Below are 14,024 nucleotides of genomic sequence, written 5' to 3' on the forward strand. Positions count from 1 at the left end.
GTATTGGAACGGAGAGACGCTGAAAAAGAGCATTTACATTTTACATTTACATTTCATTCGCTTGGCTGATGCTCTTATCCGGAGCAACGTACATGACCATTGTGGCAAAATGGCACTGTACACTAAGTGCAGCAGCAAAACAGCATTGACGGGATTCATATTCATAGAGGAGCTCCTTCTCCTTATCTGGGCGCCTTTGAATTTATGAACAAAATTGCATAACAATCTGCATTACAGTGATATGAAAGTTAGCTGGCATCACTTAAGATTCAAGCAAACTGATTTTTGTGAGCGAACTGCAAATTTACAGGCTGGTTTTGGAATATAATCCTCTGAGAAGTTTCTCTGAGGGGAATTGGAACTGACGGGGGAACTGATGTGAATAAAGATTATGTCACAATGAGAGTAAATGTAAAGGAGGGGAATAATGGTGTGTGTAGAATGACAGAATGCTTTTCCGTTGCATCGGAGCAGTAGTTACATTGCCATACACAAAGAAAGGGGCGAAGAGTACGGCTTTCCGTTCGGCGTAGTTGCGTATCAACACTCTATTTCTGATCCCTTACACAAAAACGAGCAGTAGTTGTAATGTTTCTGTGTTTGATTCCAGTTAGCAGTGTCTAGTGTTCTGTTCTGTGGATGCTCTGCTCCCCCGTTGATGAAATGCATTCCAAAGTCACGTGGCCAGTTGCGGGATCCAGGTGGTCCTTCTGCTGTGCTCTTAGTGCTTTAACTGACATTCACTCGCTATGGGTGCGAGCCCCTAAAACCCAAGACCTGCAACGCGGAAAGGGATGAAAACGGTAATTAAAGTTGCCGAAACTTCGCATACCCAGTACTGCTTTCGGGAGCATTTCCTTTCCCTGCTCCGTCCTCAGACAGTGCTCTCCAGCTTCAGACAAGCTGTCTTTATACATTATTCGTTATATGAATTATATATTGTATTTATATATATTATTATATTATTATATCTTATTATATTATATTATTCTTTACATGATGTGTTGATTGTACAGTCAGAGACAGCTGGCGTTCATTAAGAGAAAACTGGATGCAATTCACAATGAGACCCCTGATTTTCAGTCTTGTTTTATCATTGTATTTCATTTATGTAAGTATAAACCAAAGCTATAGGTGCAAGAATATAGAAGTACACACAAAAAATAAATAAATAAATAAATTTATATTTTGCTGCAAGGGGCGCGGTGGCGCCGTGGGTTGGACCGGGTCCTGCTCTCCGGTGGGTCTGGGGTTCGAGTCCCGCTTGGGGTGCCTTGCAACAGACTGGTCTCCTGTCCTGGGTGTGTCCCCTCCCCCTACAGCCTTACGCCCTGTGTTCCTGGGTTAGGCTCTGGCTCCCTGTGACCCCCATATGGGACAAGTGGTTTCAGATAATGTGTGTGTGTGTGTGTGTGTGTGTATTTTGCTGCCTTTGTCAAAATTGACTTACAGTGCTACATTTGTATACTAATCAATTTACAATAATAATCATTTATGGAGCTGGATAATTTTTACCATTAGGCAAGTATTAGTACAAGGTTGGGGGTGCAGTGGCGCAGTGGGTTGGACCACGGTCCTGCTCTCCGGTGGGTCTGGGGTTCAAGTCTCACTTGGGGTGCCTTGTGACGGACTGGCGTCCCGTCCTGGGTGTGTCCCCTCCCCCTCCAGCCCTATGCCCTGTGTTGCTGGGTTAAGCTCTGGCTCCCCGCGACCCCATAGGGGACAAGCGGTTCAGAAAACGTGTGTGTAGTACAAGGGTACAACAGGAGCAGAGATTTGAACCCAGATCCTTTTAATTGTAAGGCAATAGCTTGAACTCCTGTGCTGCATCATTTGCATGATTCTACTTACCCTTCCCATCCTGTGAAGATCAGACCCTCTGTGGAAAGTGATCCTCTCACCGTTACTCGCTTCAGCCTGTGGACAGGTCCATTTGCTGGACTTCACCTTACGCATAGCGCCTCTACGCAGACAGCTTTCCCAAGCGTGAACACAACTTATGTGCCTAGGATACGCTTTATTAATAGGATTACTTACTGAAGTGTCAGAGAAAAATGGAAGGTCCCACACAATTCCCGTCCAATTAACTAAAACAGGATAATGTTTTTTTCTCCTTCTAAAAGAAGAGCTGCTGGCTTCACGTGTCAGGAGCTCTAACCCCCACCATCATCTTCCTACCTCATCCCCAACGCTACCTCTCTCCCATTTTATCACGCAGGGACAGGAATGGCATCCAGGGGATGGGCGTGCTTTCCTGCGTGGATCCCGAGACACAGAAAACACTTAATCATGCCATATTACAAAACCGCCACCTTTGCAATAGATGCTATAAAACACAATTCCGTTGTCTAGAAACAAATTACCACTGATTGGTTCTTTGATAGCAATTTATTGCGCAGTGTATAGATTGTTATTCACATGGCCGTACGCGTGCGGCACGAGTACAGCATGTTAAACGAGGCTCAGTTCAACAGTGAAAGGCGCTCTGAAGGGGCCCCGTAGGGACAGGTGGCCTATAGAGTGAGTTGGTGAAGGAGCTCAGGAGCACCTGCGGCAGAAGCCGTACCAACAGACCACAGAGAGCTAGAGAAGGACAGCGAAAGACATGCCTGAGCTCAACCAAGGAGCCACACAACCAGGCTTCGTGTGTTTCATAATCCCTCCAAGGTGACAAAGTGTGGTTGCAGCTTTGGTTTTTCTTTCACATAAATACATTTTGCAGCAGGTAGCACTGGTGCCTCACAGCTCCTGAGTAGGAGCAAGAGTGAAATCCAACTCGGTCTATGTGGAGTTTGCATGTTCTCCCTGCGTTCACGTGGGTTTCCTCTGGATGCTGCAGCTATTTGCTGAAGACACGTATTAGCTGAACCTGAGACTCTTAATTGCCCCGAGGGTGTCAGTAAATGAGTGTGTGTGCTTGCCCTGTATTGGACTCGTGTCCTGTCTGGGGTGTACCCTGCCGCACCGTATGCTTCCAGGATAGGCTGCGGACCCCCGGGACCCTGCACTGAACAAGTTCGTAATAGATGAATGTTGCAAGGTGCTTGATAGTAAATTTTCTCAAACGAATCCAAATTGCCAGCGTGGGGAAAAATGAAAAGTATTCCCTAACCTCAGCAATCTGTAAATGAAGAGCCCGTGAAAAATGGATACTACTGCAGCTCTATGGCAGAAACAGTGCGTACGAATGTTGGGAAATCTTAGCAAGATGTACGGCAGAAAATGGAGATTAGAGGATAAATGCGATTCTGGAATATGACCTTCATCATGGAACAATGCACGAGGCGTTTAAGCTGCTTTGCATTTGCATGTATATGTGGACGATCCTGGAGAACGGGAGAAGAATGCTTTGTGGAGTTCCAAGGTTTCCGACATACAGCTTCCCGCCACCATTCCTCGTTCTGGCGGATTTGACTCCACGCAAGTGTGCGTGAACTCCATCACGCCTTGCTGCAATGCATACCAGCGCAGTCATGTCATCAAACACTGGTTAAGCGGAAGGGAGACGTGTCATTAGATCGACGCCCAGCTCTAATCCGAGGATGCTGTGCATGGGAGGTTTGAGTAGTTTAGCCTCCCGTTCATTTTCCTCATTTGCGCCAGATCCCTTGATATCTTCTTCGATAGGATTAGCTACTTCACGTTGCAGTCCCTGCTTATCCTCAGCTATCAGGCTCACCTCTCTCATCATCAAGCGATACCGTTTGGATTGTTAGCGGCTGTGCGGTTTGCAGCTTGTACGGTGCGGCGTGCCGTGCGCACACAATCTAAGTGAAACGCAGTTCAGCCCAAACAAGGAGTCGACAAGGGCAAGAAGAGCGACTGGCAGCTCACACTGGCCGCAGGAGCGACCGGTTGATCTTTAGCCGGAGCAGAGCAGCCGCTGTGTTACCAAGAAAGAGCATCCTCAGAGAATCATTAACATTACAGAGGGAAAGATAAAAATAAAGTCTTCTCTCGTCTTGCTCCTTGCTGGTTTCCTGTCAATGGGAGAAACAGGGTTTGAATCAGCCTCCCCGGGATCCCGCTTGAAAGGACTGTGGGCTTGTGATTTGCGCTCCGTCTTTTGTTGCCTCTTGAAGAAACTGTTAGGACTGACCTCATTTTCGCAGCGCAAGGCTGCTCCCGCAGAAAAGGCGCCGAGACGGTGGCACCGCGGCGGCCCACGACGTTCCAAGCATGCGAGATTCAGGGGTTGGAAGAGGGTACAGAGATGAGAAAACAAAGTCGCATTGTGTGGCCATGCGGAGCATCCCCGGGCGGTGGGGCGCGGGGGGTGCCCTCGTGCGTTTAAGCAATCATTAATTCGGCCCGCGTGAGACGGAGAGACGGAGAGACGGAGAGAGAGGGGCGGAGAGGAAGAGTGCGCCCGCCTTTGATGTGGGCTCATCCTCTGATGGGAAGAGCTCTTGGATTCGTCCTGTTCATCTTATGGCCTGTTTTCTCCTTCGTTCTCAAGCCACCAGAGGAGAGGGGGGCACGGCGAGGAGCAGAGCGGGGTGCGTGAAGAGGGAGGTGCCGAAGGAGGCTCAAGTCCTCGACAATGCAATGAGACGCAGCGACTGGCAATTAATCCGCAACATCAGAGGAGCCCGGACCAAACAAGAGCAGAACTTTTCTGACACGCACACACACACACACACACACACACAGACACACTCAAAAACTCTTATTCAAATCCTTCCGTTCAAGTCATAAATCAGCATGGACGTTCTTGCTTCGGTAGCTTCTGAGGAACGTATCAGGTGCTCCACCTTTTAGAGGCCCGCAACAGAGGCTGGTGTCCTTCCATCACCACTGTAGCTCTCAGGTTACAGGCTTGCATCCACAAAAGAGGCATGGAAGAAGGCAGTAAATGGGTTACCAGAGATGGAAAGTTGTGTTGATGGAGCTGGCGGCATGCAGGGCGTGCTAATAGAGAGTCCTCATGGCCAGGGGTAACGGGAGAGGCCTGGAGGTGGAGAGAGCAAAGCCCCAGAGGACAGAGCGCCAAACATGGAGAGAAGGCAGCTGCTCTCTCCTCGCCTCCATCACATCTCGCCTCGTGGCTCTCTCAGAACAAGTTCATGTCCTCCATGTTGTTCCACTGTTTAACCACAGGAATCCGAGAACGGAAAATCGCTTACTGCCCTTGGACACAGACAGCAGTGTGAAAACTGATTTTTTTTTAAAACGGGTTTAAAACTGCTCGCGTATGGATACGATTTGTTTGGGCATGAGTTAGAGGAGAGGTTAAGAAACCAGAGTTGTTTACAAGAGGTTTAATGTACTAGTTCCAAGTGTACATCATCTGTTGCAACCTGGAGTAAGATTCACAAGTTGAGTTGAGTGATCGCGCATATATGAATATCCAGTTAAAGAACTGTGGGCTGCAACCTAGGATGTGAAGTTTGTGATGAGCAAAGAGTACCAGCTGACTGAACCTGATCTCCTCTTCACTTATTCCCCAGTGAATGGTGGCTGGTCCACCTGGACAGAGTGGTCGGCGTGCAACAGCCGCTGTGGGAGGGGGTACCAGAAGCGCACGCGGAGCTGCACCAACCCTGCACCCCTCAACGGAGGGGCTTTTTGCGAGGGCCAGGGCATCCAGAAGCTGGCCTGCACCTCCCTGTGCTCAGGTACCTCTCAGAGAGCCATACGTCTACTTATCCATAAAGTACTAGACAGACAGACAAAGCAGGTGTACATGTTGGTCTGAGGAGTAAATCTACCAGCTGGAAATGGGTTTAGAGAAGGGAGATGGGAGCTGGGAAAAGAACCAATAAGTGAAGCAGACCAGGAACAAGGGCTTACGGTAGGGGATCCCAAACTCAGTACAAGTGGTCTTACGTAATAGAGTAATTCTCTTCGGGTGTTAATGCGCAGCCATCATACCGTCACCTTGACTCATCTTGATTATTTGACACAAGTCGCACACACTGTCTGAACCGCTTGTCCCGTACGGGGTCGCGGGGAGCCGGAGCCTAATCCGGCAACACAGAGCGTAAGGCCGGAGGGGGAGGGGACACACCCAGGGCGTGACGCCAGTCCGTCGCAAGGAACCCCAAGCGGGACTTGAACCCGAGACCCCCTGGAGAGCAGGACCCGGTCCAACCCACTTCACCACCGTGCCCCCCATGTGACACAAGTCAGCAGGTCAAATATGAATGAACATGAAGTAACCAGAAATGACACAGGTACCTCAGTAAGATAACTGTAGCTTTGCTAGAGTTCTTTAGCATGATGGGTGTGTCGCTGCTACACCGTCTTCCTCCGCAGTGGATGGGGTGTGGACCGAATGGAGCAAGTGGTCCACCTGTGGCACAGAGTGCACCCACTGGCGCCGACGGGAATGCAACGCCCCAGCGCCCAAGAATGGGGGAAAGGACTGCGAAGGTGTGGTGCTGCAGTCCCAGAACTGCACCGACGGCCTCTGCATGCAGAGTGAGTACCCTGTCCTCTAGCCTCCCCTTTGTGATGGAGGATCCCTGTATCTGCCGTGCCGCCAAACGCACGGCCCGTCACGCGCAGAAAAATACAGTCACATCCATTATATCGCATTGATTGTACGGAACTGTGACATCACACTGGTGTCATGGGGTCGAGAGAGAACAGCCTCCCAGTGTAAATAAAGAATCTGATCATATTTAAATCCCACCACTCATCTCCATGTCTGGCGCCAATTACCTCGCCCAGAGCCCTGTCTGTCAGGAGCTATATATGAAGAATAATGATAAATGATTATCATGTGCGCACGTTATAATTACCAAGCTTCAACGATTATTTTGACTGTGACCCCAATTTGAAAAAAGCCCTGGATTTAGAGATTCAGACAAGAGGAAAATTGGAGCCGCAAAGTCACAATAATATACATTTCTGTTTCTACAGCAAAGGCAATTATACGTATCGATGAGCAGACAACGTGTCTTATTGCCCGTGTCTTTTTCCAAGATTGTTTCCGATGTATTATAGTGCAGAGTGAAAGGTGAATCAAATTACCGTTAAGATAAATTGATGTCTGTAATTGTCTTGCTTCCCTCCCACCACTTCCTGTAGCTGCTTTCAAATAATGTTTTTGTTTTTTGCTGTACTTTTTTTGGCCCAAACCAATTTTACGTGAGCTGTAGATCTTCCACAGGCCAGGATACATACAGTACCGCTCACAATGTTTCTTTTCTTTATGTAAGAAAGAAGAAAGAAGAAAAAACCTTCAATCCATTCTGCAAGCAATCCATTTATTGCGCGTTTGGGACTTAGGAGGCTGGAGGAGATTAGAAACAACACCAATTTGGTCTTGGCAGGATAAAGGAACCTGTGTTTTCTTGGTGCGAGGATTGTGTACGTCTGCTAATTCCCCCTTTCAACGGATTTCTCCTGGGCCCGTGGCCTACACAGGAACCGGGGGACTGGCGAGTTTGATGGCGAGGAGTATAAAGGCTGCCTTGATCTGAGCTGGTCGTATTTCCCCCACGTAGAGCCCTTAACTCTCTGGCTGGCGCTTCAAATGTCGGAAAACCTCTGGAAATTATAAAACAGTTAAAAAAAGGGGAAAAAAAAATGTGAACATGGCCTGATCCTGAAGGAAAAGTACGACGCTACAATATTCTGTCTTGCCTACAAAGCCTGTATGCACCAGTGCCGTTGAGCTTCGAGAACACGTGCTCCTTCGATGCAGACCCAGCAGGCCCCCAAGATCTTACCGCAACCCGATTGGTCCACGGGCCTCATATACCACCGCATACCCTGCGTGCAGAGCACTTTCCCGGGCCTCCGTGCTCCCTCGACATTAGCGGGCCGTCAGATGGATAGCCCGTTCACCAAGAATATAAAACCCACATCGATATAGATTTAGGCTCATTTCCCCAGATTGATTTTTTTTCCTTCCCCAGACTAAGTTAAAAGGCTGGAGACGGTTTTGTCCTCACTAATGACTATTTCCATGTAAATTTAAGGGACAATCTGTGTGCTCTAAAAGCTTGTATTATTGCAGCTGTGATTGGGTATATTATACTGGGACAGTTTAAGTCCCCCAGCCCCCCCCCCCCCTCCCGAAGCTTCTGGATGCAAAGTGTGATGCTCAGAAGTCGTCGCCGTTCAGTTTCTCCGACAAAGAAACTGGTCCACAGCCATATCTCATCAAGTCAATCGCTTCATCTCAGTTTTTCTGTCACTCAAACCTAATTGCTTTGCTTGTCCGTAAGAATGCAGTTGTATGGATTTTCCCTCGTTATTGGATTAACCTAAATGTAGGTTGACGTTGCCGCGCGGCCCCGATTGCTTGCCCGCGTAAACCCCCAGCTGTACGGGCTGATTGCCTCCTCCGTATCGGACATAGAATTCACTTTTTTTCTTTGGAGTCAATTTGACAATCTTCAAAACATCCGCTTTTATCATTTTTTTACAAACGTTGTACCGTCCTTCAGGCCTAAAAGCAAGCGAGCACCTTGATTGTTACGACTTTCCGATTGAGTAGCAAGTGCTGTTATGCTTAAATATCTTCGACTCTGTAGGAGCAAGGTAGCTTTACTGCTGAAACCTGCCTTAAATACCACGGATGCCCGAGTTTTCTGTTTTGATGTTTTTCCTTTCGTCTTCTTGGTTGAAGTGGGAGCAGCTTGAATTCCTTTCGCTCCCTGCCTTGTCCTTTTCATCCTCCACCTCTTCCTCCCTCTGTTTCCCCGCTCCCGTTTTTCTTGTTTTTTTTGCGGCTAGAGATCTCCGGTCACAGAGCTCTCTGGGAGACGCCTTTTCCTCACGTAGCAATCTGGATGAAAGATAGCCCCAAAAAGACTCCGAACAACACTTCTTTTATGCATATGTCCCTTGTTTTGAGTTTATTTATATTCAGTGGATCGAGTGACAATGACATACATTGCAAATAGTGACCAGAGTGAAGGACTGGACTCACTCCGGGCTCCATGTGACGACTCTGACCGGAGATGTAATTGAAACATTCAGAACCCTGACAGGAACTAAGTGGAAATGGGTGGAAGTCATCTAAAAATAGACATCACTCTCACCCTAGAAAGTGCTTCTTTCCACCGGGTATCATTAACGTCTGCTATAAGACTCCAGTTTTGGCATCCAAGGCTTTAGTCCCCGGACCGAGCTGAACTGCAGGGCAGATCCGTGCCTGATACAGTTACACATTCGGTCCAGATACATTCCGAAATGTCACGCTATTACATTACTGAATTTATTTGCTTCGCAAACACTTTTATCCAGCTTGGAGAGCTTACATTTCTTACACTTTTACCCCTTTATGCAGGATATTTCGTTAAGCAATTAAGGTTAAGTAGTGGGCTCGAGGGTTTGACCGTAGTCCCAGTCCAGGACTTTAACTGCTCAGTTACCGGAGCGGAGTCGGTGAAAAGTCAGCCTCGACTCATTAAAGACAAGACGGGGCCAGATATTCCCAGATTCTGTGCTCGGAGGTCGTCCGTAGGGTGCGCTGGCTAGCGAACGCCGTCAATGAGTCTGCCGATGCCGTTCGGAAGGCCCTAGAAAGTTCCAGAACCATCTGCACAAGGCGAAGCGGGGGTCTCCCGGCACTCGCAGTATGCCGGAGGAAATGTGAATGATGTCGACGTGTGTGTAACACGTGTGAGTGCGCGCCAATTCAAGATCGGTGTTTTCTGGTTTATGTTAAGAAGTCTTTTTTTTTTTTTTTTTCCACCAAAAAAACCTTCCTCCTCTCTCACTCGCGCTCTCACCGACGCATCATGCTTTCTTGTGCTCAACCCCGAATCGATCCCGGAGCCTCTCAGCGCAGCGTATACGTCAATGTCTGACCGCAGCTGCTTCGGTCGGTGCCTGCGGTCGGATCCGTGTTTTCCACACCTGCTCTCTGCCCGTGTCTGCGCTCCGGCTTTTCTGCGAGGCGTCCGCGCTCGTGTCCGTGCCCTCGTCTGCTCTTTTGTCCCCTCCGGGTGGCCCGGATCTGCATTCGACCCTGCGCTGGCGTGCTGCGCTAACGCTAACGCTAACCCACGCGCTAACACCCATGGATCACCGTAGCACTCCACCCTGAGCACGTGGTTGAAGTGTCATGGCTTCCTGCCAAACCTGGGACTGCAAACGTGTGGCGTTCGCTGGCGTGAGGCCGCAAGGTACCTGAAAAGAGCTCATTTCATAGAGCCGCTTATCCGTAACGAAGCTCGGGACCCGGGCTAATTGGGCGTCGCGTCGGGGCTCTTCTTCTCCGCTTAACCCCAGACCAGAGGGGATGGGAGCTGTGAAAACCGTGAGGAGGCAAGGAATGAAAACGGAATGCGTCACGGTCGCCGCCTGTGTCTATTGTCCTTTTTTTCTTTTTTTTTTTTTTTTAAATTTTGGTTCTGGTTCAATGTGATTTTCATCTCCCCCCCCCCCCTCCCTGTCTCCCTCAAGGTTCATTATATCAGATGTCTCCCGAGCCAAAACACAAGAGTGATTTGGGATTTTCATGTGAGTTGCTTTTTTTTTTATTTATTCATTATTTCCTTTCCTTGCTTTTGTTTGTGTTGTCAGATGTTTTCATCCTCTCTCGGTCTGTTTAGTTTATTCTCTTTATTCAGTTTTTATTTTCTTTTTCCATTTTACTCTTCTGTGTGTCATTAGTGTCTTTTTTCCTCCTCCTTGGCAGCAGCTCTTTCTCATGGAGCCGTTCCTGCTCTCGCTAACCCCCTTTTGCAGCGGACTCTTCCGGAACCTGGCACAAGGGCACCGCCGATGACCAGCGCGACTTTTATTACCTCTTTTTCTTTTTCTGGAGAGCATGCAAAATTCATGTTTGTCCTCAAGCAATATTTGTTAATAATTCTCTCATTTTCAGCACTTGACTTTTTCCCGTTTTAAATTCCAAGGTTATGTATTAATGTAAGAACATGTATTCCAAAGATATGCATTAACGTGACATATTTAAATGGTTATATTTCTGTAACTTGGTGCTGTTATCATCAAAGATGATGTATCTGGAGGAATATCAGTTAAATATCTTCAGGGTGGCATGCAGGGGGAAAAAAATCACACTGAGTTGACATGGCAACACTTTCAAGTGCTCTTTAGAACGAATCGCCCTTCTTGTTGCTCTTGGGGGATTGATTAAAGGAGCTTCACAGGAATCTTTAGCAGGACCACGGTTGCCCGCGGCTCTCTGTGCGCGTGCGTGAGCGCAACCGCTGTTCGGCCGTGTCCCGCTGGCACAGCTCGGCAGCTCCGCGGAGCCATCGGTTGCCCATCGGGTGCCGGCTGCAGGCTGGTGGCGGTGTCCGCGGACCGGCGAGACGAGGAACCGTCGGCCGTCTTAACATTAAAAGCTTTTGGTCCGCAGAACATTTCCCCGGTGTCTGAAGAAATGCGTCCGAACTTTGATCAGTGTAACGTCTGCATCCGTTAGACCTGCTGCAAGGTTGCAAAGTGTTCAAAGCCTTCGGGCTCCTCTATGAAGCCGGAAGTTTCCGAAGGCCCAGATTTGTTCTGTAAAAACGTGTTCCTGGCCAGGCTTTCCTGGGCTGGGGCTTCCGAAGCGGACAGACTACTCGCGATGTTTCTGACTCGCTGCCCGTGGGCTGGCTTTGAGTTCCGGCGATGCTGTGCATTAAAGTTCACAATTATGCGACTGGAATTGGTGTGCGGGGAAAAGCGGTTATTCGACTTCCTCTGATACACATTCCAATAATCGCTCGATCGGTCTCCTCCTTCTCCCTTTAAATGTTTCTCCTGGGTTCAGCACATACCAAATGCTGATCTTGTGGGTGGAATTTTGAGGGATGTTGAAGGTGGGGCAGGATGTGGCTTTGGCCGCAACTGGGCTCTGTCACCCGGTCGTAAGCCTCCATCAAAAGTCTCTCTCCCTAAAAGCCCCGCCCCCTGACTCACAGCCAATCAGCAAACAGAATCCCAGCAGGACCGAAGGGGGCAAGAGACTGACAGCCAATGAAAGAAGCCCTTTACCTCCAGGTGTCCCACTTGCTTAAAACACAGCTTGATCTGTACTTTTGGTCACACCTGCTCACAAGGTTCACACCCACATCACTTCACACGTACAGCAGCAGCAGCAGCAGCGTTGCCAGTGTTGGAATTCCACGCAAGCGATGCACCTGATGCACATCACGCAATTAAGAAATCGCCGTCCTGGCATCGTAATTCATCTCGGACAGTAGCAGCTGTAGCCCGAGGACGGCGTTGTTTGTCTCGTGTCCCCGCTTGACGACAGGATATCAGGGGAAGGGCGTCGTGTCGCTCAGATTTCCTCTTGTCTAGGGCCAAGATCACATTAGAGGGTAGATTGATTTGCAGCACCTAGGTGACAGTGCTGCACCACTGCAGTGTGTTCTGTCATTGACTGGTTCTACCTTTTACACCTCCCGTCGCCTCTAGTAGTTAGGGCTGACAGAGACGCAACCTCGTTTCCAGCCTTTCAATGACTCCCAGATGCACTCTATGGCCGATCGATAGCCCGTAGGAAGGTGCTGGGAATGGTCGGGTTGCGTACGCAGCACAGGCTCTGGGACTTCATTGGTTCGAATGAGAGGAGAGCAGCGGTGAAGACTGACACCTAGTGGCAGGAGGGTGAACTGCTTACACGTACGGAGAGGCTCGGTTCCGTTGCGAGACTGACGTGTAAGAAGCTCGTACGCCAAAGACGGTTCTAATGAAAGAGGCGATCAAAGCGCAGATCAGGCTGAGTTGAGAAAAAAAAAAAAAAGGGAAAGATGGAAAGACAAGATATGTCAAATAAATCCAAAACTGAAACGTGTAACTGAAAATAACCGTATTTTCCCCACATTTGCACTTTTGTTTCGTTACATTAGTAGCCAGCATCAAACATCTTCCGCTGTGGGCTGAACTCGTATAAAACATTCAAAATGACAACGGCGCAGACTGCGTTTGCAGGTAATGCCATCTGAAAGGCTTGCGGACGACAGCGGCGTAAACTGCGGTGTCTAACAGCGTGGGGAAAGTGGCGAGTGCGACACCGGCACAACTTATTCGACTCCTTTCAACAGCGGGCGAGAACACGGCACAGGCCATCCTGTTAATAATGTCGAAAAATATTGCTATTTGGCTAATGGCGTGTGAGGGGTGTCGGGGAAGCTCTTCTCATCTACACACTGGATAGAAGGGCATTTTCCCAGGCTCCTCTCAGCAGTTTTGCAGCATCCTCCTGGTGCGTTTTCTGGAGAACCTCTTCTACCACTGCTGCCACCCTGTCAATTAAAACTTTATTATAGGCCTGACTTTGTTCTAAATGAAAGCTTGTGCAGCCCCATGTTAATGAAAATTTCACAATTGTAATTCTGCAAGCTCATTAAATATTCAAGTAAATTGCAGCAAGTGGATGTGGAGTTCATAAATTAATGAAAAGGCTAATCAAATTATATTTTCCTTTTTTAACTGCAAAACTGTGCGTGCGCGTTTGTGTGTCTGTGAGAGAGATGGGGAGTGTGCGTGCTCTTTTAGAAAGGTAATGTTGCCGAGTGTCGACCTTCTCAGAGGTCACGTGAAACACTTTATGTGACGCCAGATGAAATAATTAGTAAGGACCGACACAGACCTCTGTCAAATGTCTGGTGCCGGCAGGTGCAGCCCTTTAGCCACGCCCCCATTAACTCACCTCTGCTCTCTGTCTCCCCCTCCCGGGCAGCTGCACCCAGCACGGACGACGTGGCACTGTATGTGGGCATTGTCATCGCCGTCATCATGTGCCTCGTCATTTCTGTCATCGTGGCCCTTTTCGTCTACCGCAAGACCCACCGCGACTTCGACTCGGACATCATCGACTCGTCGGCGCTCAACGGTGGCTTCCAGTCAGTCAACATCAAGACGGCTCGATCAGGTGAGCGTGCTCGGGGGGGGACAGAGGGGGCTCGGCAAACTGCAGGAAGGTCCGAGCAGGACATCAGGCGTGGCAAGACGAGATGCCATTCCGTGCAGTCCTGTCATTTCCCACAAAGCTGTAAAAATGTGATCTGCTGCGGGAAACGGAGAAACGACTGTTCCCTACGATTTTTTTTAGCCTTCTCTGCAGCTTCCGTGTCGAGGGCCTAGATCGTATGTTGCCG

At 48.9% G+C, this 14,024-nt stretch overlaps 1 protein-coding gene across 3 annotated transcripts in view; it reads left to right on the forward strand.

The window, feature by feature from the left end:
* unc5ca (unc-5 netrin receptor Ca) overlaps window positions 1-14,024 on the forward strand; it is a 142,385-nt gene that overhangs the window by 112,943 nt on the left and 15,418 nt on the right. For 2 of the 3 annotated variants that reach the window (XM_029259376.1, XM_018758355.2), the window contains exons 6-9: window positions 5,451-5,618; window positions 6,259-6,423; window positions 10,369-10,425; window positions 13,607-13,798. In XM_029259376.1, coding sequence (XP_029115209.1) covers window positions 5,451-5,618; window positions 6,259-6,423; window positions 10,369-10,425; window positions 13,607-13,798 — 582 coding nt within the window. The remainder of the gene's footprint in view (window positions 1-5,450; window positions 5,619-6,258; window positions 6,424-10,368; window positions 10,426-13,606; window positions 13,799-14,024) is intronic. The other variant, XM_018758356.2, reaches the window with a different exon arrangement.

Source organism: Scleropages formosus, chromosome 17 (genome assembly GCF_900964775.1).
Source record: "Scleropages formosus chromosome 17, fSclFor1.1, whole genome shotgun sequence".
Classification (NCBI taxonomy): domain Eukaryota; kingdom Metazoa; phylum Chordata; class Actinopteri; order Osteoglossiformes; family Osteoglossidae; genus Scleropages; species Scleropages formosus.